We start from the raw sequence: 26,494 nt of genomic DNA, 5'->3' as shown, positions 1-26,494 counted from the left end.
CAGCAGCTTGTTGACAAGGTTGTCCACCCAGGTTGTGATCGTGGAAGGTCCTGGATATAATTTCTGGTGAACAACCTTTTACAACGCTCCATGTCTGTTTTAAAAAAAAGGGGTTTTGCCCCCTAGGTATAGGGTGAATCTCAATACAGGGTTTGCGGTCTACGAAGGCTGCATTTGAAGACCGATTGCGTCATAGCGGCGAGCAAAGGTTGTTCCATTTGCAAGGCTCCTTGCAAGGCTCCTCATGTGCGGCCGAGAAATGCAGCCTTCGTTTCACGGTTTTGAAGGCTGCATCAGATGTATCCTTCGCGGCCCAACATATCCCAAGATTCATTGCGTTTTTTTCAGAGATGGCATAAAATAAAATAAAAAATAACAAAACAGCAACGTGTTGCTCCATCTTCTTAACTTTTATCTTCCTTTCTTTTTTTCTTGTACTTTTTTTTCTTTTCGTCTGGTAGGCAACAGGCACAAAGCCAGCGCAGGTCATATGGGTTTGCTGCTCTCTGCCCTTTTGTCGCCACTTTTAACAACTCGCACTTGTGTGGTGTGCATGTGCAGTGGCGCAGGACATACTAATATTAAACACTAGTAAAAAAAATTAAAAAAAACGATCATTAACTTTTATGAATCGATTCGGAATCGTTCGAGAGAGAATCGCGATTAATCGGAAAATCGATTATTTTTCCCACCCCTATTTAACATTAACAGGTACGTAAACAAACTAAAGGCAATTATAAAGCAATAGATAGTGCACTGTCCTCCTGACTGTGTGTGTTGGTAATGATGTCTGCCTCCACCTCCACCTCCAGCTCCCCTTCCTGTATTGATTGAAAAAGGGAGAGAAAGAAAGTTTCCTTTGAAAAGTACATATCACTTGTTCTCCTTTTTACAAAAATTTCCCAGTTTAATGGTCATATACCGGTATATGACACGATACAGAAAGGTCATCTCTAAAAATATCACCTATTGAAATTCATTATGGATGTCTGAATTCCTGGAAGGGGTTCTGATATATACTGTATATATATATATATATATATATATATATATATACATATATATATATATATATACAGAAGCGTTAGTGTTGTCTTAAAGAAAATCAGGAACACCTTTTTTTGAGCTTCCTCATCTAATCCCCTCCGCTTTCCCCAGGCCAGCCTCCCCTAATCTGAGGCTGATCCCACTGCCTTCATTACACTCTGTCATACTCAGGATGGAGAACACACAGGGCTGGTTTGCAGATACTGTAGGTCTATTGCAGATTCAGATAAAATATGCATGATATATTAACGTAGTATAAGTCACCGACTGCAGTCACTGTATTGTTAGGTGACATTTCATGCGATCATATTAAATTAAACTTACATTATTGCCATTGTGAAGGGTAAGTACCAGTAAAATCTTATTATTATTTTGACTCTTAAGGCCTTTGCACACCGGACACATCGCAAATAAATGGCACGAAAATGCGAATCATTTTGAACTTGAATTTTGGCGCGTCTGACTATTGAAAGCGATGTATTCGAAAAATCGAACTCGGTTCGAAAATAGAAATGTCTGTATGGTGGTGGGCGAAACTCCTACACAGAATTGTTTTTCCCATTCTAGCCCTGGTGGTACTGCAGTGTTTTTTCCAACATGCTTGTGGTACATGTCAGCTAGAATGTATTAAGTTTCATTTGTGTAGCATGAATCTGTTGCCACACTGTTGATTTTGTTCTTGACATTGTGGTCACTGAGACCATCAATGCCTTCGACCAAGGACTGTTTCACTGTGATACCAACACTGCATTTACCTATAGTAGGGGAGACCGGGTTTAAGTAGGCACACTTTTTACTCTAGTGAGAATTGCTCATCACCTACACATCTTTCAATAGTCATTCCTACATTAAGTTGAAGTTTAAGGTGTTGGCTTGAAATGTGAACCCCTCCCCTATACTAACTTATTGTAATAAAGGAGACATTTACCATCAAAGACACTCTTAACACATTGTGACAACCAACCCCATCAAGGGGTTGGTTGTCACACACTATGGGGTTGTTCGTCACAATGTTATCTTAGGGTGTATTCACACATGCCGTGTTTAGTTCGGTTGAAACAAACTCAGATGCACTTCTGCCTTCGGTGCGCATCTTTCAGGCAGGTGTGAATACAGCAATCGCACTCGGGTGCGGACCAAACTAACGCTCCGAGACCCAGCTGAAGAGGTAGTCTCGGTGCGTTTCCAAACGCACTCTGCTGCAGTTCGTTTGTGGTGTGAATTTGTCCGAACTCGATCCGACCCAAATGCAGGACGCACTGTGCCTTTTCTTTATTTTCTTTTTTAATAAATTGCAGTCAGCTTCACATTATGGGAAAGTGTTGTTGTCGCCATTGTTAGGACGATAAGTTGTGGTTTGACCGGGAGCCCAGAACAATATATTAAATTTGATCGAGAGGACGCGTAAAAATGCTGAATGTGTTCAGCGATCAGATGCAGGAGAGGGGAGCGTCTCCCGCACAGTGCCAACAGGTTCACGCTGCGCAAGAAGTGTGTGTTTTCATTTTGCTTCCCATGTACGGGACCGTCAATACTATCCCCGTGTCAGTTTGGAGCTGAACTGCGCCGACCCAGCTGATACACAGCTTAATCAGCTGAGTGTCAGATTGAGCCTATTCTTCTCGCGAGCCGCGCGTCCAGCACCAAACATACAGTAAAAATTATGTTTCATATCGTAGGCTACAAGCCACATAACGTGGCATTGACATAGGGCTACATATTATAACCATATGAAACAACAATAATTTGATGTTTTTCCTCTTTATTTATAGGTTAGATGTAGGCCTTTTTATTATTTTTAACCCCATATTATATCAATGGTATATTTCGCAGTTTTAACTTCGTGCTTCCTGCTTCTCTCCACCCCAGAATGTCTGTCCAATGAATGAATGACCTCAGATCACGTGTGGTTTTGCTTCGTAATGCTGGTTCACTTGCAAAAGGGACAATATGAAAGTGGACCACACCAAACAAAAAAAATCTAAACTCAATTTGGTCTGGACCAAAGCAAGTGAACTAGCGGACTTTCCCAGTGTGAATACACCCTTAATGGGAAAAATCTTAAAAAGAAGGCAAGAAAGCAGAACTAAATTTGAAAGTTTAATTTCCTTGTCAAGTTGAAAAATAGGCCTACATAACTTTATGCATCTTAACACAAAATGAGCAAGGAATAAACAAAAAGGAAATCCATATTAAGACCAACCTACTGTATGTAACAACATAAAGAACAAAACAAATAGGTCTAACAATAATAGCCTACTCAACCACGATACACACATTCACTATCTGAGTTACAGTGATGGCAAATGTAGGGCCTGCTCACTAACTAAGCAGAGATTGTGTGCCTACTGGTTGCACATACAACACTTCTCCCATACCTCCCCTGAACGGGTGCTGGAGAACGTTTCCATACAAACCAAACACAAACTATCCTCTTCATCTGATGAAGATTCCTCCTCCTGTCTCTTTCTCTTCTGTTTCTTCTTCCCCAGCTGGGGTAGAGTGCACTGGGGTGCAGAAGCCCATTTTAAAGTGTGAAATCTCAAGCTACAACAAACCATCAAACTAAAATAGGATGTTACAAAATAACCAAGTCGCTGATAATGCTGTATACAGTATGTCACAAATTATTATGCAAATTGGAATTAAGTGTCATAAACATTACATTTTTTGTTTTTAATTTAAACTCATGGATGGTATTGTGTCTCAGGGCGCTTTGGATCATTGAAATCAATCTCAGACACCTGTGATAATCAGTTTGCTAAGTAAGCCCAATCAAAGCAAATCTAATTAAAGCAGCTCCGAGTAACATTTAAATATCTTTTAAACAGCCTCATGTTTCCTCTCATAATCATAAATTACCTTTAACAGCAAACGAGACCATCAGTGCAAAGAAAGACGTTTTTATATAGTTTTTATTACTGCACACCCAGTCCGATTTTCGGTTCACGCGTGCATGCTCTATGGTCATATATCCGTATTGGTCGCAGATTTTAGTGTGGCGCAGCAGCGCGATTTGAGAAGGGAGGGCGTTGCCAAGCAACGTATACCCAATTTCACGGGAGAAAAGTAGACTGCATTGTTTACTCCTAAATGAATGAGCGGTAGCCTACTAAAACAAAGTTTACTCCATTATTCATCTGAAATAGTCATTATTTACAACAACATAAACACATTACCTCATCGTGATCCATACTAAACTGCCGTCTCTCGTTCATTTGCTTTCTGTGAGGACACGTAATCTTTCAGCTCTGTGAGAGGTGACACTGCATCAACTCATTGCAATCAGGTGTGTGTAGCATTGACTGGCATTAGTTGATGCTGTGTCACTAACCACTCTCACGGAGCCCAAAAGAGTCCGGTGCCCTCACACTTTCAACACACGGACATGCACTATATTGCTTCCTGATCATTTGAATCTTGCACACCCGGCACGAGCTAGAAAACAGCTTCACGACAGCTGGCGTCGTAAAAATACTACCGCTTTTGTCCAAAGGGGCCGCCAACGTGCCATGTTACTCGTAGTGGCTTTAACAAGGACATTCCACATGATTATGCAGGCCACAGGTTTCAAGCACTATGGGAAAGAAAAAGGATCTCTCTGCTGCCTAAAAGCGTCAAATAGTGCAATACCTTGGACAAGGAATGAAAACATTAGATATTTCACAAAAACGTAAGTGTGATCATCGTACTGTGAAGAGATTTGTGGCTGATTCAGAGCACTGACGGGTTCGTTCGGATAAAGGTAATATGAGGAAGGTTTCTGCCAGACAAATTCATCGGAATAGGAGAGCAGCTGCTAAAATGCCATCACAAAGCAGCAGACAGGTATTTGAAGCTTCTGGTGCCTCTGGAGTCCCGCAAACCTCAAGGTGTAGGATCCAGAAGTTTGCAGTTGTGCATAAACCTATTATTCGGCCACCCCTAAACAATGATCACAAACTGAAACAGTTGAAGTAGGCTCAGGAATACATGAAGACTCATCTTCAAACAGTCTTGTTTACTGATGAGTGCCGTGCAACCCTGGATGGTCCAGATGGATGGAGTAGTGGATGGTTGGTGTCTTGGTGAATGGCCACAATGTCCCAACAAGGCTGCGACGGCAGACAGGAGGTGGCGGAGTCGCGTTTTGGGCCGGAATCATGGGGAGAGAGCTGGTAGGCCCCTTCAGGGTCACTGACGGTGTGAAAATGACCTCGGCAAAGTATGTAGAGTTTCTGACTCACCACTTTCTTCCGTGGTACAAAAAGAAGGACAGTGCCTTCCGTAGTAAAATCATCTTCATGCATGACAATGCACCATCTCATGCTGCAAAGAATACCTCTGTGTCACTGGCTGCTTTGGGCATAAAAAGAGAGAAACTCATGGTGTGGCCCCCATCTTCCCCTGACCTCAACCCTATTGAGAACCTTTGGAGGCAAAACATCTATGAGGTTGGGAGGCAGTTCACATCAAAACAGCAGCTATGGGAGGCTATTCTGCAAAGATATTCAAGCAGAAACTCTCCAAGAACTCACAAGTTCAATGGATGAAAGAATTGTGAAGGTAATATCAAAGAAGGGGTCCTATGTTAACATGTAACTTGGCCTGTTAAGATGTTTTTGATTGAAATAGCTTTTGATTTCCCTAAATATGACCTCCTAAAGCTGCAAATTCAACAAATGACCATTTTTAGTTGTTTACAACCTATAAAATGTTTTGAAACTCTGTGCATAATAATTTAGAACAGTGCATTTGTAATTTTTTATTTTTGAAAAAAATACTTTTATTATTGGGAGGTTTGTTCAATAAAATTTGAAATATACTCTAACGGTTGATGACTTGAAAATTATACTGACTGTGATTTGCATCGACTATTTAGGAAAATCTGGGAAAATCTAATTTGCCTTATAATTTGGAATGCAGTGTATGCACATAGAAAATGAAAAGAACCACATTTCTGAACCACCACCACCACCAAGACTATTTACTGTATTTTGGCCCATGGCCAGCACATCCAGAAGCCCAAGGGCCCGAGTATAGAGAAGCTTCCTATCCTTTATATTCATTATAACTGCCGGAGCAAGCAAAGCACCCTGTGTAGGAAGTAAGTGAGCTGTAACAGAGAGGGAGCGCAGGCAGTTTAGAAAGAGCAACATTGAAACACTTCTATATTTTAATTATAACACATAGTGGACTAAAAAGATATTCACTAAAACTAAAGCTGGTGCCTTACCATTAAAGCTCCCCCCGTAGAGGACCATTATAGTGGTTTTGCATGTGTTCACCTATCTACAAATCCCTGATGCTGTCTTAAAACAGCTGTTTTGAAAAAGAACATTGTCTTGCTTAAATTTGCTGTATTGTTGAAATGTAGTGCACTGACATCTATTAAAACCTGCCTGTGAAAACTGCATTATCACAATAACATACTGAATAATGTGCTCAATATAATAAATACATGAGAAACATGTAGTTTTGATGTTCATTGTGACGGAATACAAAGCACAAGCAAGTCTTTAGAGTCTGCTGTTTTCTTGGCAACTTTATCATGTGTGTTCATATCTGACCAAGTTATAAAAAGGAGTGTTAGTTTTGACACACATTGAGGCAATCAGGCAGTCAGGGTTCCACAAAGAGGAAATTATACATTTAAGCGGGTAGCTTTTGCCATACATGCACCAAACATATGCAGGTCAGAAAATAGTCACTGATACACTATTTGGGTTTGGGAATAATCATCTGAAACATATACAGTGTATATACTACGTATATATACACATATATGAAAAATGAATAAAGACACTACAGAATGGAATGCCATTGGTCTTTTCCATTCTCCGTTTGCCTTATGCAGCAACATCTCATAAGAGGAAGATTATTTTACCTAATACTGTATGCAGAGCCCTTTCAATTATTTCTGGTAGGTGCACTTTATTTACAGAAAAGTGCTACTCTTTGGCATGTAGCGCTTGAAGTGTGCTCTTCCAAGCACAGGATGAATGACACTACTTACTGTATTCGTATTACCGTGCGCTGCCTTCTTTGGTGGAGGGGATACGGAGTGATGCCATTTATCATGCTAGACACGAGGACACTTTTCTTTTTTCTCCTACAGGGGAGTTCACATTGCACATTATTTGATGCATTTTTCGAATGTATTGGACATCTTTATTTATATATTTAGCTTTCTGTGGAAGCTACAGTACCTGCACAGGAGTTACTGTCCTCTGTCACTTTGGTGTCAAGCAGTATTGAGTGGCTCATAATGATGACAATCCCATGGGGATAAACATTAATTTATTCAAGGGGAACATGCTGAAAATCCATAAACAAACCAGCAGATTGAGTGTTTGATAACTGGACGGGCCTGAAGGCTTTGTCTATTGGAAGATTACAGTTAGGTAGCCCCAGGAGATTTCTGTAACAGATGAGGTGAGGCTTGCATGCATGCAGATGTGACACGTTCTATGCTTGTGGATTTTCAATGAGAGGTAGACTATGCGAATCCTTGGTTGAGGAGCAACGGTACTTAACTGTAATATGAGGAGCATTTACTGCATCCCATTCAAACTGAGTATTTTCACAGCAAAAACAGGATCACATGTGATATCTCATTTGAAAAATGTGTTAAACAAGTATTTAGTCTTCTTATTCTACAGGCAAGTATTCATTAAGCATTAAACACTGAGTTGAACACATCTCTCAGTAGAACGTTTTTGATCGGGTATATCAAAGGTATATATATATATATATATATATCTGATATAAAGTAGTTTAGTTTTATAGTGAAAATCAGTTGGAATGTCTACTTGTGGTAATTAGTTATCTTATGGCTATTGTATTATATTTATTGGAAATATTTATATACATTTACTGTATGTATTTATTAGCCTTTCATGTTTTCTCTAGGGGATAGTTTTTTAGAGAGTTTAAATGTGATGGAAAATCCAGGGTGGTTGTGCCTATTCGCCGCTTCACTGGGGACAACCAAAGGATGTCATGTTTGAAATGCATAGGAAATACTGAGTGTTCTTGTGATAAAATAAAAGTCAGCAATTGTTAGTAAAATAGTAACAAAACAGGATCTATGTTATGGATTGCACAACATATTGTTGTACATTCTGTTAATTATGACCATTAGTTAATTTACAATTGTATAACTTCATCTTTAAAAAATATGATAGGAGTTTTCTACTTTGCAACCAAATGACTCCAGTTGCATCTTAAAGCTGTAATCTGTTATTTCTAGTGGCCAAAAATGTCTTCTGGACCAGATTTCTTTCAAAACCGAACACTATTGACTATATGAAGTCAGTAGATTAGTAGTCTGGCATGACCACTTCCGCCAGCGTCTATTCGCTTGCGTCGAAAAGCTACGCTGCCCTGACACAGCCCCCTCCTTTTCCGGTTGCTGGCTTTCCCCTATTGTGATCCCCCTCAAATTCGGAAATAATTCGCTCACAGTCAACCCGTGTGCTTATGTGCAGCGCTCTCTCTCTCACACACACACAGGGTGTGGAAAGTCACATTATTGTAGACAGAAATAAAGTGTGGCGATACTTCGGCGGTCCGGGACGCATCCTAGCTTAGCCTAGCTGTCCAACTTCATTGTACAACTACCCCCGGGCAGAAATACCCTCATAAACTCTGGAAAATGAAGCGTGGGGGTTTGAATTGAGCACCGGACCTTATAACCAGCTAGATTAAGATCCGCCGTTCCCTTTCTTTGGTGAATTAGGGACTAAGCAGCGGTGTTTTAGCGACGGGGAAAGATTCCAACGGCTTCCACTATCACCTAGCAACTTACGGCTACTTGCTGCAGTTGGTGTAGCGCTCACAACGTCAAAACCCTGTTCTGCCTGTAAATAGACGGACTACGGCTCTGACTACAGCGATAGGAGGTGGTGACATAAGTTCTCAAATGCTAAAAATTCTACTCGACCGCCGTAGCCGTCCTCTCAACCGCCGATGATAATGTTACCAGAGATAACACTACGTGGCTAGTTAACTCCGGTTAAGTTATCCCGTGAGCTCCTCGGGGGCTAAAGTGTATGGTGTCTTGACATGCTGGTTAGAAAGCAACACACTATGTATATTCCTTTAGTCTTTAATAGTTTTTGTGTGGCGTTTGCTGGTTTAGCCATTTCTCTGACAGTCTCTGGACGTGAAGACGTTCCATCAAAATAAGTCCCCCCCCCCCCCCCCGGCACTATTTTGCAGGACACCGCTGCTGCTTCCCGGGGTTAGCCCCGCCCTAGATGATTGTGATTGGTTTAAACAAATACAAACAGGCTAGCCCAGTTTCCCCCGGTTTCCCCACCCGAATAGACGGCTCTAAACAGAGTGCTTCCAGACCATACTACGTGCTGTAGTTTGGTCTGGCTTTGCGAGACTAGTAGATTAGCAGTCCTTACCAGTAGAATGCTTTCTATGTGTGTTCTGATCAAACATTGTGACCCAGAAGTTATGAGAAGTATATAGAGAGTCTGTATGGCTACAGCAGTTAGCACATGCAGTGAGAACACTCGCCCAGGCATGGATGTGTGTGTGCGTTCGATTGCACGTTGAAAATCGGAAACTTCAGACAAGGCAGCACACACAGTTTGCAGAAAGACCTTTTCATCAATTTTGAAATTGTGAGACCTAGGACCATGTCTTATACGAACCATAGACTGTACAGTATATAAAAGATAACAAAAATATAAAACTAACAGATGTAATGCACACAGGTCTTAACACAGTACTACTGAGTCTGAAGCTCCCATGTCCCGAGTAAAAGAACGCAGCGCTGCAGCGGTCTAATAAGATAGGAACTTAACAGACAGTTAAAGGAGAAGTAAGTAACTTTTTTTTGTTAATATACATGTTCAATGTCTCTATTTTCATACAAAAATCACATACATGCGCAGTTTATAAACACAGGTCGCCCAGTCATTCAGTATTGTATTATATTCAGATGTGTTTGTTGCAACATCCCAGCAGCAGTGGAAGGACACAGGATAAAAATTACAATACAATTAATACAATGTGCTAATGTATAAGTAGAAGCCAAGGTAAAAGCTAAAAGTTAAAGTAAGGACAAAACAAGACAGAACCAACATCATGATGATGATACATATACACATATACACATAAACACACACACATGCATATGCATACACAAAGACATACACAAACATCAGGCACTGTTGAACAGCCTAATGGCTGCCGGCACAAAGGAGCACCTGAAGCGCTCCGTCTTGTACCTGGGGGAAATTAATCTGTGGCTGAAGGTGCTCCTCATCTGTCAAAGCTCAACATAGAGGGGATGGGAGGGGTTGCCCAAGATGAACTTGAATTTGTCCCTCATCCTCTTCTCCAACACCACCTCCAGACTGTCCAGTTCAAGTCCCACAACAGAACTGCCCTTTCTCACCAACTTGTTGAGTCTGTTGGACTCCCCAGCCTTGATGCCTCCTCCCCAGCACGCCCCAGCAAAGAACAGCATGCTGGCTACCACAGACGGATAAAACCTCTTTAGTAGCCTGCCACACACGTCAAAAGACCTTAGTCTCCTGAGGAAGAAGAGTATGCTCTGACTCTTCCAGTGCAGGGCCTCTGTGTTGTCTGACCAGTTTATTGTTTATGTGTACTCCAAGGAACATGTACGAGTCCACCATCTCTATTTCAACCCCCTGGATGGTAATAGGGATTGGGGGCTTCCTCCTCCGGTGGAAGTCCACCACTTAATGGAGGACCACTTGATCAGCTCAACATCGGCAAGACCAAGGAGCTGATGGTGGACTTCCACTGGAGCAGGAAGCCCACCACCAGCTCCTTGGTCTTGCCGATGTTGAGCTGGAGGTGGTTCTCCTCGGATCATCTGACGAAGTCCTCTACCACACCCCAGTACTCGTCCTCCCTGTCCTCACTGATGCAGCCCACGATGGAGGACTTGTCAGAGAATTTCTGGAGGTGGCAAGTTCCAGAGTTGAAGCTGAAGTCAGAGGTGTAAATGATAAAGAAGAAAGGTGAAAGTACGGTTCCTTGGGGTGCGCCAGTGTTGCTCATCACCACATCTGACAGGCCCCTCTGCAGCAGCACGTACTGTGGCCTGCTGGAGAGGTAGTCTTGAATCTTGAATCTAGTCTCCAATCCCGGCCACCATGCTGGGTCTACCCGCATTGCTCCAGGTGTGAGTAAGCCCTGTGTAGCAGGTAAATGATGGCGTCGTCCATGCTGAGTGGGGCCTGCTATGCGAACTGTAGTGGGTCCATGGAGTCGCACACCTAGGGCCTTTGATGCTGTAGAACCAGTCTCTCGAAGGTCTTCATGATGTGCGAGATAAGCACCACTGGCCTGTTATCATTGGGACAGTTGGGACGAGCTATCTTAGGCACCCGAACAAACAATGCAGGAGGTCTTCCACAGCTGGGGCACCTTTTTCAGCCTCAGAGAGAGGTTGAAGAGGTGATGGAACACTCCTGCCAGCTGTCTGGCACACGCCTTAAACACCCTGGGGTTGATTGGTTGTCCGGACCCATTGCCTTGTTCCTCTGGAGCTTTGATAGCTCCCATCTAACCTGGCTGGATGTGATGAAAAGACTGGTAGCAGGGGGAGATGGAGAGGAGGGGAGAGGGTTGGATGGATTGGGGGTAAGGGTGGTTGAGGAGGGGGCTCACTGGGGCAGTGGTTGAGTCAAATCTGTTGAAAAACAGGTTTAGCTCATTAGCAGGTTTGTGGCAGCCTGGCACTGTTAATTTCAAGCTTGCCCTCCAGCCTCTCCCTATAGCTGTTTTTAGCCGCCCTTAGTTCCCTTCTCAGCTTCTTCTGAACTGATATTATCCCCTCTCTGTCTCCTGCCATGAAAGCCCTCTTCTTCCTGTTGAGGACATTTTTAATGTTCTTATTGATCCAGGGTTTGTTGTTAGGAAAACAGCAGACCTTCTTGATGGGTAGAACGCTGTCCTCACATAACCTGATGTAGTCTGTGATGCAATGGGAGAGTCCCTCAATGTCCTCTACGTGGTCCTCCAGGAACAGATCCCAGTCTGGAACATAGACAACAACAACAATGGTGTGAGGGATCTCCTGAGGCAGATAGTATGGCCTCAGTCCCACAGCTACCAGCTCTATGTCTGGAGTACAGATGCTCTCCTTCATGGTAACATGTCCAGGGTTACACCATTTTGAGTTCACAAAGACAGCTAGACCTCCTTTCTTCTTACCACTCTGTTGCCCCTGTCCGCTCTCGCTAGCGTGAAGCCAGCTAACTCGATAGCAAAGTCTGGTATATTCCCATGAAGCCATGTCTCCGTGAAGCACAACATACTACAATCCCGGTACACACACTGACCCCTCGCCAAGGCTGTTAGTTTGTCCGTTTTGTTGGCCAACGATCTCACGTTCCCCATCACAATAGATGGAAGGCGAGGTTTAAATCTCCCGTGCGTCTCCCGTTTCAACCTTGCCTTTGTTCCGGCTCTTGTTCCCCTCCGGTGTGTCCTCAGCTCCACAGGTATGCCCGCGGGTGGGGCTCCACCGGCACATCAGCAGCCCTTCCCTTGTATAGGTAATCATTGTGCGGTTGATGAGTAACACAAACTAAGCTAAAAACTACACTTAGGCTAACTAAACTGATGATTAAAGGTGTAAAAAAAATAAAAGGCACCTCCTAGCATAGAAAGATGGAAAGTTGAAATAGTAGTAGAAAGTAAAAGAAAAAGTAAGAACTGCAGGAGCTATTGCAACAGGCAGTCTCCCTCTATGGCAGGGGTGTCCAAACTACGGCCCGCGGGCCAACTGCGGCCCGCGGCCCGCTTTTTATTGGCCCGCGGCCGATTTTAAAAATATAATTTAATATGGCCCTTTGAAAAAAAAAAATTTTTTTTTTTTTTTTTGCATTTCTTAGTTAACCCACTAGTGCAGGGGTGTCAAACACTGATTGATTGGCCCGTGGCACATTTTAAAAATATAATGTAATATGGCGCTTTAAATCTTTAAATAATTTAAATGCACTCATTATATTACAGAGAAATATGTCCCATAAAAGAAAAAGAGCTACAAGCCCATCCCAGAGGACCCTGCATAATATTTTATTTTAAATTAATATTATTATGGAAAATCTATGTGTCCTTCTCCAATAGCTTCTAATTCATCTGACAGTGTCTCCATTTTTTTTTCATACAAAATTCTTCAGATTTAGCCTCTTAATTTCCCTCTCAAAGTGCACCAGATTCATGCATTTCACTTTAAAAACGTAAAAAAATCTCCTGGGGGGGCATACCCCCGGACCTCCCTAGGAGGGTCGAGACCTCGGCTGGATACTATTTTCACCCTGCTGGACATTGGACGCAAAGGCAGAAAACACTGGGTTTATCATTGGCATATAAACAAGAGGGGAAATGTGTCTGTTTAATGTGCAAGGAAAGTGTTGCCGTGAAGAAGGATTACAATTTACGAAGACACTATGAAACTAAACATCAGAGCAGCTACATGTCCTGATAAATGTGTTATTTTTGCAAAGTGGCCCGGCCCTTCGTAGATTTTTCTGTATGTGGCCCATAGACGTCGATTACGGGGGGGATGGGGGGTACATGTACCCCCCACTTTTCGTCAAGACTCATTTTGTACCCCCCACTTTTTAAGCCGGACATGGAGTGCGTCCAGCCGTATTAAAACACAGCGTCAAGGTCTCTCTCTCTCTCTCTCTCTCTCTCTCTCTCCCTCTCTCTCTCTCTCTCTCTCTCTCTCTCTCTCTCCCTCTCCCTCTCTCTCTCTCTCTCTCTCTCTCTCTCTCTGTCTCTCTCTGTCTCTCTCTCTCTCTCTGTCTCTCTCTGTGCGCGCGCGCGCGCGACCGTGATTGGCCGCCGCCTATCCTTGTTTCGGCACTAGTAGGCTTAGACCGTAAACTTTTTTTAAATAGCACAACAGCAGTGGATACCAACGACAAAACAGTGAACATGCTCCGAAGTCTCCGCTAGTTTGCACACCAGAGAAGACTGATGCATTTCAATCAGCAGCAGAGAGACAACGGCGAGTGTCCCGTTGTGAAGTGTAAACTGTAGGGATTACCATCCTCTATGCCCACTAATGACTGTAAATGTAGCGGACACTAACAGCAGCTTGTGTCGCGGCACATGGATACTGACGATGTTGTTTATCAAGAATTCTTACATGGCACTTTGAGAATCCTATGTAAATCACAGCATTCTACAGGTCTGTTATTTCCAGCAAGACAGACCGCTGTCAAGGGCCGTTGCTAAGGACCTACGTCACAGTTTTGATGGATAGACGTCCACAAACAGGGCTACTACTCGTTGAGAAAACAATGGAATACTTTTTCAACATGACTTTGCATGTATCAGGAGAGCAGGGAACACAGGAGTCATGGTTAATGTCCGACAGGACTCCAGTCAACACGACGTGAGTACGTTTGGCCGCATATTGACAGTTAGACAGTAACTTCAGGCTGCAGCCCGCAATGTAACTGTTCCTCAGTCATTTTCTTCGTGAATTGTGTTATTTATGTTGGGGGATGATGCTTGTTAGCTAGATGGAGCTCTTGTTAAACATATTGGCCGATTACAATTATTATTTGTACAGTGTGCGAGTCTTGAGTTGTGTTAGCAAAACAGTAGCTCTAGCTAACAGCTGAGCCGGAGCCTCCGGTCAGCTGAAGCAGACAGTCTAGCGGGGCGAGCAGACTATTCCCCGTTACTAGGTCGTATCCTTGGTCGTTCCTATTTACTGGTGTATTAAACTACGTTTTCATTACATAAGAACCTAGTGGGTTTGCAATGACTATTCCAGTTGTTAGACAAGGTCTCAGGGTTGCTGGGGAAACGAGTTGTTTTTTGTTAAACTCTTCTAGGTTGGCCGCAGCTTGACATAGTTACCGTTGCTACTGAGTGAGTTCCGACCGTGTAGCGGACTGTTTTTGGCTGTTAAAACCATAAAAACATGTTGCTAAAATTAATTGCTGCTTTTTTGTAGTAGCCATGTAATAAGCGGGATAAAGTATGTGTCACAACAATATTACTCCGCCTCGGTCTCCATGGCAACCTAGCTAGTAGTACCGACCTGATCTATGCTACTAGCTAGGTTGCCATGGAGACCGAGGCGGAGTCATATTGTTGTGCGACAGTCCAGCCGTGCTTCGGCTCGATTTGAGCACGGTCAAAATGCCTATGTGTCAGACATCAGTGTTTTGTATACATTGTATTCATTAGTGAGCGGGTATGCCGTCTTTCAGAACCGTTCATTACCTGCACTAAAGAGAAAAAAAGATGTTTCCTCATTGTCCCCCCCACTTTTGAAAATGCACTCCAGCTTGCCTGTTTGTCCCCCCCACTTGTTTAGCCAAATCGACGTCCATGATGTGGCCCTCAGTGAAAAAAGTTTGGACACCCCTGCTCTACGGTGCCACACTTGCATACATTTGCCAGTTAAAGGCTGTTACATACTCCGCGAGAAGAAAGAACAAAGTTCTCGGTGACAGAGCTGCGAGAACAAGAACAAAGTTCTTTCTGGTCTGGACAATGCATACTTCACGAGAACTCAAGTGCCGAACTCCTGGGAGTTTCTCACAGGCCCCGCCCACTCCGACACACGTCACACAATGTTACCACGGTAACTGACTCTGTAGCGCCAGCTGATTTTCCTGAAAGGACAGCTGGCTTTTCCACAACAACTTCCGAACATGGACATTTTTGTGTTGATGGAGGAGGAGGAAGAGGAAAACAACATGTTGGAAGCGGAGGAGGAAGAAGAGTTGTTGCTATTATCCGCGCTCGCCGAGGAGACAGCAACAAATAGCCGTAGGTGGCATGTTCGTCCACTCAACAGGACAAGAATTGAGCAGGGAGAGTACAGTGTGTTGGTACAACAGATGCGGGAGATGGACGACGAGAAGCACTTTAATTATTTTCGGATGTTGGCCAATCGTTTTGACGACCTTGTCCGTCAGATCACGCCGTTTATTCAGCACGCACCCACACACAGCATGCCAATCACTATCGCTGAAAGATTAGCTGTCACACTGAGAATATTAGCATCTGGGAGCTCACAGAACAGTGTGGGAGTGACTACCGTTGGCACAATTGTCTCCGAGGTGACCAAGGCGCTCTGGCTGGCTCTGAAGGACGATTTTGTGGCCTCTCCAGCACCGGCACAGATGTGTGACATCGCCAAGGACTTTTGGAGGATGTGGAACTTTCCCAATTGTGTTGGGGCTATCGATGGAAAGCACGTCAAAATCAAAGCTCCACCAAGAGCAGGAAGTTACTTTTTTAATTATAAGGGTCAGCATTCCATTGTTTTGATGGCAGTGTGTGACGCACTGTATCGTTTCACCATGGTTGACGTCGGGGCCTATGGCAAAGAGAGCGATGGAAGAGTATTTGGGCAGTGCGCCTTTGGGTCTGCCCTAAAAAATGGGCAACTTCCTTTGCCACCACCAGCACATCTCCCTGGTACGACCATCAAGACCCCTTATGTGTTTGTGGGAGATGCTGCATTCCCCCTGCATGTCAACCTCATGCGTCCCTATCCAGGTATGTTGCTAATAATGTAATGAGTATAGAAAATTGAACATTTTATTGTCCAAAATGTATTAACTATTTTCCTACGTAATTTCTCTTCATAGCAGCATTAAGCCAATAACACAAAATTAAAGTGTCTGTCCTGTATACAGCAATACTTATTACGTCTGTAATTGTGTATATCTCACACATTATGTTATTTTATTATGTAACATTACTAAAGGGACAATAGCCTACTAACGGGTCACATGTAGGCCAACCTATTGTCATGAATCCTTATAGTTTATCCTTTATCCTTTAGTTAATAGTTTCTGTCAACTGTCCAACTGTCTTCTGTCATCATGGATCATGTTGTGACCAAAAAACAGATATAGAACAGAATAATGCATAATTTTTTTGTTTATGTCTATTATAGATCGCAATCTCGCAGAGAAGGAGATGACCTACAACTATCACCACTGTCGAGCCCAGCGAGTAATTGAAAATGCGTTTGGTATCCTGGCAGCAAGATGGAGGATCCTTGGCCGGCCAATCGAGTGTATGCCAGATAAGGCCGGGGATATGGTCAAAGCTTGTGTTGCCCTCCACAACTACCTTGCCTACGTAGATGCTGCAAATGCTCCAGGTGCAATATACATCCCTGCAAACTTTACTGACCCCATAAGCGCTTCTGGAGAGCCGCAGCATGGAGAGTGGAGGAGACAGGTGGAAGGAGACAGTAACCTCCAGGAGCCAGAGCATCTCGGGCAGGCCATGCAGTCAGAAAAGACCTCAGTGAGTTCTTTCAGACAACCCAAGGACTTTTGACACGGCAACAAGAAATTATTCTAAGGGGATGTTTACATTAGGGTTTATTTACGTTTTGCACCATGTTCTGAAAAGTAGTTTTGCCTCTGAATTTTTTGTGAATGTAGGCTACCCTTTATTTCTGCCGTGCATAAGTTTGCCTGTTATGTGGCCTGTTAAAGGGGACATATTATGCAAAAACTCGGGTTTAAATGTGTATTTCCGAGGTCTACTAGAAAAGGTTTTAATGGTCTATTGTACAAAAAGCCCATTAGTTTTCTACCAATGCCCATTTCTTCATTGCCTTTTCAGGCCTTTTCAGGCCTCTCCCTAAAAAATTTGGTTTTGACATCTACCCCCCTCCTATCTACATGGGCGTGCATGCACCGCCCTGCTCATTTACTCTATACCTACCTATATGGGCATGGCACACGCCCAGCTGTCAGTTTTGTTTACTTTTGGCCAATGCAGCATGGAGATCGATGTTACCATGTTTACCTTCATTTCTACAGCAAATATCAGCACACTTATCACTTCTAAACCAAAAGCTTTACAACTGAACCTGGTCAGACAGGAGTCTGAGCTGAAAACTGTGAAAATTGCATCAAGATTTCTGGTTTCCCTGACATTATCCTCAGGTAAATACAGTTTAAATATGTCACAGTCAATAACAGAATATGAGCTAAGTATTTATGAATAAACTCTCTAAACTTGTAACATACAACGTTTTATGTATGTCTCTACAGGTTAAACTGGGGAATGATCTACAACCCAGTGGAGTGAAAGCTTTGGTTGTGAAGCCATGCTGTAAATGTACAGTAACGTGGCAGGAAAGGAATGTATCATGTCAAGATCCACTGGAAAGACATTATCTTTTGTAAAAAAAAAATATATAGAAACAATTACAGTCAGAGCTGCAAATTATCTGACACCCTTTCAATACCTAGTAGGTAATGTATCATTTGTATTGTGATCACTCATTTATAATAAAGTTTTACTGTTAAAACATGTATTGTGTTGCTTACTGTCACTGTTTGCTTCGTGTAGTAAAGGATTACTTGAAACTCACATTTTCATAGTCAGGATGTTGGACTAGTTTTCAGACCGATCTACATTGACTTATACGTTTTTTAATTCAACCCTTTATCTCTCTGAAGATTTTTTCTTTGAAACAGTATCATTACATTTTAAAATGACCAAAACCATACTTAAAAATAAAGCAGTTTATTCATAGCCAGTGAAATGGAAATATAAAGTGTACATAATTCAAACAGAAGCAAAGCCATATTGTATGTAACTGTCCAGTTGTTGCTGGTGGGCCCTGAAGAAGACCACCTGTTCCACCCAGTGAACAGTCCTCTGATGGAACAGATAGTGTGACGGTCCTTGTGGGTCAACGCTCAGGTCACCCAGATAGCTGTAAAACATGGCACATTCAATGTTACATCATGTGTAGCCTACATACATGATACATCTGTAGTTATGGCAAAGCTACAAACTAATGAAAATATATTTTTTCTTCCATTATTAAATAAGATGGGCCACTAATAAGTTCAGTATAGCCCTTGCTCAAGGGCTATACTGAACTGTTTTCACACAGGGGCTGTCACGGACAGACTCACAGATCTAACCGTTAGCATAAAAGCTAACGGGCGCTAACGCAGTTTCACTGTTTTCACACAGGGGCTGTCACGGACAGACTCACAGATCTAACCGTTAGCATAAAAGCTAACGGGCGCTAACGCTAACTACTTAAAGTGCGTATTGGAAGTTAAAAATATTCCTAGATGTATACATAATCTATTATGGACATCCCCATTGAAAAATAATATGCAGGATTTTTTTTGTTTTTCAAAACATAAGAATGTTGATTCCGAGATCAAAGTGGCTGTTTTGTAGCCTGGTGCTACCAGACCATCGTACTTCATTTCATTTGTACAGAAGGTCTGGAGGTGCTGTAATTGGCAAACGTTCACTCACTTGGAGGCGGGTGTCTGTTGAAGTTTAAAACTATTGGATCTGCCCAGTGCCACTCTGGATCTGCCATAACCAATCACAATAGCGTTTGGTCGTGACGTATGTCATGCGCCGGGACCGGCCGGAAACTACGTTGCGCGCAGGCGCAGGCAGAGTACACAAACAAAACAAGATGAAGCGTGGAGATGTCTGTCAACGATAACTGCAGGTTTTGTTTATCTAGTTTTAGAGTTCAAGGAACAATTAAAAATTCTAAATTAATATTCGATACTAAGGACACAGATAATGTTTGCAGTCAACTGTCGAGGCTGGGTCTTGTCATTGACAATACGTCGCTTCGGTCTTATCGTATTTGCCGAAAATGCTGCGCGATGATTAACATTCCTCTGGATCTGCACCTCGAGCACCTCAACAACTTCCTCAAATCCTTTCTGAAGAACAAAGGCACTAACCTTACAGAGAGAACAGCTGGCAGGGTCAGCAGGTCTGCTGGCATATTGAAAACCCTGATGGACACAACAGACGGAGAGCTGCAGCTATCCCGGCCCAGTGGCATCCACCATGCAGCTGATCTCCAAAACAACATTTTCATCTTGGTTGAGGTGTTCAGGAAGACGGAAGTCTTCAACCACCAACCGGGAAGAGACTACTCTGCATTCCCCAGCTTTGACAGAAACATTCTGGCCAAGCTAAATTACAAAGATGTGTGGCGGTGGATGCGTGACAGGCTGAAAGACTGGAGGGCTGTAGCACTTTAATCAACATGGGAACAGTGCTGTCTCGTGATGGCCCATCTATTTATACACAGTACTGTCATTCCTGGTCTGTAATGCTCCTAGTCTGGTCCTACCAGACCTTTGTACTTCATTTGAAGCTCTGTTACCGAATTACTTGGAATGTTTGTATAAATGTGTACATAGTTAATATTGTTATTGTATATTGTTATAAGTACTTTTTGGTTGAATTAGTAAATTAATTAGTTTTTAGCTCTTCTATTTGCCTTGTAAATTGTATGTTCTGTATTGTTGTACAGCCAGACTAAAAAACTCTTTCTTCCCCACTGCCCTCAGACTCCTAAACAACAGATAGGAGTCTGCTGTTACTGTTGTTATTATTCTACCTCAGGACTGCCACCACTGTTTACATTTTGGTTATGCACAACGGCACACTTTCTTTGATTTGCACTATTAAGTTTTATTTGAGCATATAGTTGTTGTTTTACCTAGTTGCTGCTCTATTTGCCTGGTAAATAAAAATGTATATTCTGAATTGTTGCTGCTTTTTTTCTATTTTACTTGTATACTGCATATTTTAATTTCTTTCTTGGCATTCACTCTGTGGAAAACAAGGAAGAATTCCATTGTATGACTGAGAACATGTTTCCTATTTTGCATATGACAACACTTGAATCTTTAAAGAATACCTTTTAATAGTACGTCTCATCGCTTCCTTTATAACTTAATAATGGTCTTACAAGTATTTGTTTTGCACTTTTATTTAGCACATTTTGTAGAATTGCACAAATTACAACCAAACGCATTTACAAAATAGGTACAACTGACACCAACCATGTTCCTGCACAAGTACACAAAAGAGGGTTTAAGTGTTCCGATCACAAGCATCACTGACTTCACTGTTCAGACTCAGAGCTACTGACACGGCTTAGGAGTGCATCTTCAACATCATCATCATCGTCAAAGTATTCACTGTAATAGAGATCTGGGTCAGTTGCATGCCTCTCTGAATCATATTGCAAATCACCATCAATATCCCCAAAAACATCACTGATGATAATTAAAATCTCCTTTGCATGGTCCAATTTAAACACAGGAAGGTTATTGATAATGTATGTGAGGTCAAATATGTATTGACAGTGGGTCAATACTGCATCAACCAGTTGCTGGCTGAATCCAGTGCAGGCTGCATGTGAGGTGTACAGTGGAATGGATGAATTGGTTAAACTACCTCTGTAGTCATTCAGCAAATCTGCAATCAAAGACTTCTCATTTACAGCCACATGCCTAGATCTCTGATCAGTTGGTTCAGCTTCAGTAGGTTCATACTTTGGCGTGGCTTCTGTACATGTTCCAGATGAACAAGAGCAAACAGTCTGACAGTATGTACAACAGAGATGGCCTGGCTCTACGTTACTGGGTTCTGCTTCAAAATGTGAATAGAGAGATTTCCTGAAACACATGTCTTTTCCAACAGCAAGCAGTTTTTTCACCTCTTCATCCACCTTGAAGTACTGTCCGGTGTTGTAGAGGATGGCATGTGATGGCTGACCATGCCTCCCAGCCCTGCCTGCCTGTTGTAAAATCACCTCTAGGTCACTTGGAGCCCCGTACATTACCACGTGTGAAACATTAGGGAAATTTAACCCCATCCCCAGAGCTGTTGTTGCCACAACTATCCGGCAATTCCCTTCCCCCCTCATTGAAGCCAACACTCTCTCCTTGTTTTGGGGGAGGGTTTTGCTGTGGAACATGCCAATCAGGAGGTTCTCACTTCTGCAGTCCGGATCACAGCCTACCCAGGCATGTGCTTGCAGTTCTGCCTTTAAATAAGAGAAAACTCTACCCACTGATTTCAGGCTTTGGCAATAAATTAATATTGGTTGCATTGTTGAGCCCTTGTCTTTTGCATGTTGCACAATCCAGTCTAGGCAGTTCATGTGATGAGTGGGCACCTTGCACAACCCAAGACGGATGTTTTTCTTGTTGGGACTGGCAATGATGGAAACTGCATTGTCCATATGGAGAAGTCTGATGACTCTGCTTCTGGACTTGATGTCAGCGGAGGCAGTCAGGGCCAAAACAGGTGTACCTGGTAGAGTAAAAAAGTTCACAATTAACACCCATTTCATAACGTACCCAACAAGTTGTCTAGTGTTTGTTTAATAGACTATGGCAGGGAGGATTTAATGAAGAGCGCTATGAACATGAATGCACTTTCCGAGTGATCACGCAATTCGGTTACATTACAGGGACAGTAACTAATCCTTGCAACAGATATATCTATACAGAATGTTGACATTATAATAGCATACAAATGAAATATTCTACAACATGTAAGATGAGCAACACAGAGGGCAGTGCATTCAACTCACCCTCTTTGGCAATGGATCTTAGCTCCCCGAGCTTGGCAAAACTGTCCCGGAATGCCGACTCGCCTTTGGAAGCCTCGCCCCTGAGAAAAACGAAATGAAGAGTACAATTCCTCATGAATCTAACAGACTTTGAATGCATGTTGAATGCAAAATGACAACGTTAGCCTAAGCTATCGAGTTTGCAAAAACAGCCCTATTATGTTCTTTAACGGTATTAAGTGCTAACTTACCATTTGTAGGTAACGTGGACCTCGTCAACGACGATGCCAATGAGGTTTTCCTGGTAAATGCTTGAGGCTAGCATTCGTCGCCATTTATTATTTAGCAGCCAGGACTCGGGGCTTCCGAACACCAGACTAAAGTTTCCAGCCAGAATGTCACCGTCATCATGGACACCGAGCTGCCCAGCACGAACTCCCAACTGTTCTGCCTCCTTCACTTGGTCCTCCATAAGTGCGACCAGAGGGGAGACGACAACAACTATCGGCTTAGCAGCATAGCTAGCGTTCTCCTTCGCTAACTCCTTCACGACTAACGGAGCCAGCTGGAAAATCAAACTTTTCCCGAACCCGGTGGGGAGAAGTGCCACAACATCATGGCCACCAACGAAATTCAGCAAGGCTTCTTCTTGCTCCGGCTTTAATGCATCGATATTCGGCAGCGTTGCAACAACAGACAGAATAGCTTCTCTTGCTTCCTTCTCCATTGTCTTCCTGTTATTGTTCTGACTACAACTGAAACTCGCGCGCAACTTCGACGTCATCGTTCTCAACCACTCCCTCTGTTCGCTGATTGGACCCTCAGAAATCTGAGTCGAGCAGGATCCCACTGATACACCCCATCACCAGACTGACTACTGAAGGGAAAATGAAATTTGGCCGGAAGTAGGAGGGCGGGCGGAGCCAGGCTAGCTGTTTTGAGCTAAGCTCCTACAAAGTTCTTTTTTTTAACCCCCTACGTCAAACGCGTCATATTACGTAGCAAGGGGACGCTGACCAAACGGGAATGCATCTACGTGCAGGCGGTAGTAGGTCGTAGTGAATTGAAGATGTGTCACTTAGTGTGCTCGTATTTTTTCTGTAGTTTTACATTGCATTGTATTTTACATTACAGTAAAGGGGAAGTATAGTGTACTCCAGCCTTAGAATAAATGTAGTCCACGGTTTCTGTGACAGAAAATAAGCGGCGCTAGCTAGCTTTGAGCCTTGGTATGTTTACACGTGAAGAGACGGAACTACATCTCTGGCGCCGCCGCCTCCCTCACGAAACACACGGTGGTTTCCCGATCATTTTAGACAGGAGGCTTATGTGTGGGTGACACGGTAAAGTTCAGGATAACAACACCAGGGCCTGCGGTGGTTTAATAAACAGCTGAGCTGCTTCATCGTCCGGAGCTGCGGCCGACGCTGGACCGATGGTCACGGACACGGACACAGACCTACTAGGACACGGGGCCGTCAGATATTTAAACCCACGGAAACTATGAACTGTAAGTCTTGTTAGCGAATGTTTTTAAACTCCCATGTAGTCGGCATAATAATTTCAATGATGAAAAGCAACGTGTGGTCATTTATTGTTAGGCAGCATACTAGCTAACCCACTAGCTAACAGGTCAAAACGGCTAATGTTGGTTGGCATCCTTTTTTGTAAGATGGGCCATTTTATAAGGCATAATGCAATATTTTACATGATTATAATTAACTGTTAACCTCAAATACGAAGGCTGACCAATGACTCCTTCCGTTAATCAGTTTAAACAATACTGGCGCTAGCCGGGGACATTGAGTCAGCAAAATATATTGATATAGGCTACTCGTGATGCTAAAATAAAAATCAGACACGCTGTGGCTGTATGTCTACTTTGCTGGGACATTAGCACCATCATATCATACTAGTTTTACATCAGGATTTAATGTTAGCATGTGTTGACCCTATAGAGCATTTGCTGCCTTTGTAGTGGCTAATCAAGATCCAAATAAATAAATGTGAGCACGTATTCCCCCTGCACGCAACATACATGTTGACATGTTTCTGAAGACAGACCCGTAGATAAGCTGCCCATGATGCAGATGAGAAAACTATGTTATAAACATGTGTTAAATTGTGCAGCAGCTCCATCATGTAGGCCTAATAATCATTTATATCTGCTCGTTGAGCCCGAAAAAACATCTACAAAGCGTTTTCAAATGACTAACAAGAGGATAACCCCCATGAAGAGAATTAAATACATGGCTGTTATAATACTGCATTCGTGTTTAACTTTGTGATCTGAATCAACCCAAACCTACATGTATTGTATTTTCATACTCTGGCATTTTATTAGCTAATGTTAATTTTCTTCCACATTATGGCAGCGTTGTCTCAGCACTTCACACAGTAAATTAGGGTTTAAAATGTTTACATGCTGTATGTACTTGTCTGGGATAACTTATATGTTCAACTTCTGATCTACACAATTTGCTTTTCCACAGACTCAACTTGGCTGTCCTGCATTTCAAACATTATGGCAGATGAGAGGAAGCTAGAATGTGACACTGCCACCCTGTCAAGCCATCGCAGCTACAGTGAGCAGCTTCAGTCAGTCCCTAAATATTATCCATCATGTTCATACTATAATATCACTAAACGGATTCTTACATAATGTCCGTCCCCTAGCACCTTGGCCCTGGGGGACTCTCTGAGAGGGACAGACTCCACATAACTAAAGACTCTAGGAGAGAGCAGAGCTGGTTCTTCACTGCACCGTGCACCTGCTGCCTTTCCAGAACCTGTGAGAAGATCTCTGAAGATGGAGCAGCCTGGGACTCGCCTGGCAGTCACAGCTTCACACAACTCAAGCACACAATTTGGTTTCCCGTTTTCAGATAGTGATTATTATAAGTCTAGACAAAGTCAGATCAGTACTCAATTCATAATCTTGTTGATTACAGTCAAATAGGTGACGTACTCAGTCATGTTTGTTTGTTAGACATCTCAAAAAGCTAAGATAGATTTTGACTAAATTTGGTAAAGAATTGAGCCACAGACCAAGGATACGGTTACTTGTTTAGTTTTGTGTTCTGTAATAAAGTCTTGTTCTGGAAACACCTGAGGATTGGGGGTAGTTTTATCTAGAGCCAGATACAAAATTTAACATTTTCTCTTAATAAAATATGAGGATTAAACAGCTATACTTGGAGGTATGCTATTATGAGTGCATTCTCATTTTAAATTGGTTAATCTTCCATTTTGACCATATATACGTTAAACCAAACATATATTTTAAAAAGCTGTATACATTTGTGATTTATTGGTAAGCTCTTACTTTAGATGTTTACTTATCGTGCTTTGATGTAATAACTGTAATTCATAAATATAAAATACATTAAACATTTGTATAGGTACATGACATTTATTAGTCTTGCTTTTGCAGCATGAAGACCCTTATAATTTATAAAGCATGTGTTCAAAATACATACGTTTTAAACTGCATAAAATGTTATATGGTGTGACACATTGTGGTTGTGATTAATTTATCAATGAAATGATTAATATGAAGCTTTGTATATACCCGGTTCTTCTGGACACAATATAAGGTAAGCTGTATAGCAGAAGTGCCTGGGGATAGGCACACAATATCCACTGTTAAGCCTGATAATCTATATATCATTTACAAGTAGTGATCACATGGAAAATGGAAAAACAGAAGTATTCCAATTCAATTGTAATGTATCCTTTCTGCTGTTCTGCATCTAGAAATATTGATTTTCAATCATACACATGTTGGTCTACTAAAATACTTGCTTACAAGTTTAAATTGATCAATCCAACCAACATAATATTTAGAAGACTCTTCTAAATGTTAAGTTGGTCGGATTTATCAATACTCTGCATCAAGATGTACTTCATTTACTTTACTTTGGCCCTCAGGCTTATATTCTAATTGTAGAACAAAATCGGACAATTCCTGTGGACACATTAGCTGCAAGGTGTGGAATAATTAATTGGAGAAAGTAGTTTCTGTTATGGGTTATACTGATTGACATACTCGTGTCTGCTGGCCTGCAGAGGGCCATGCTCCTGTCTGAAGCT

The 26,494-nt window shown here is 42.5% G+C and overlaps 1 protein-coding gene and 1 long non-coding RNA gene across 2 annotated transcripts; one reads left to right on the top strand and one right to left on the bottom strand.

Moving 5' to 3' along the window:
- Positions 1–20,820: 20,820 nt before the first annotated feature.
- LOC307258563 (putative ATP-dependent DNA helicase RecS) lies at positions 20,821–23,265 on the bottom strand. Its single transcript, XM_080038142.1, has 3 exons — positions 22,654–23,265; positions 22,424–22,503; positions 20,821–22,140 (listed from the first exon to the last, which is right to left on the bottom strand). The coding sequence occupies exons 1-3, from the start codon at positions 23,184–23,186 to the stop codon at positions 20,945–20,947; spliced, it is 1,809 nt and encodes a 602-aa protein (XP_079894268.1). The 5' UTR covers positions 23,187–23,265; the 3' UTR covers positions 20,821–20,944.
- A 185-nt stretch (positions 23,266–23,450) lies between these two features.
- LOC307267971 lies at positions 23,451–25,802 on the top strand. The gene is made up of 3 exons (XR_013845429.1): positions 23,451–23,912; positions 24,895–24,987; positions 25,079–25,802. It is a non-coding gene; the product is annotated as an uncharacterized lncRNA (long non-coding RNA).
- The last annotated feature ends 692 nt before the right edge of the window (positions 25,803–26,494 follow it).

This window comes from Ammodytes marinus, assembly GCF_949987685.1.
Source record: "Ammodytes marinus genome assembly, chromosome: 2".
NCBI classification, from domain to species: domain Eukaryota; kingdom Metazoa; phylum Chordata; class Actinopteri; order Uranoscopiformes; family Ammodytidae; genus Ammodytes; species Ammodytes marinus.
This window is presented reverse-complemented; position numbering and strand designations above follow the sequence as displayed.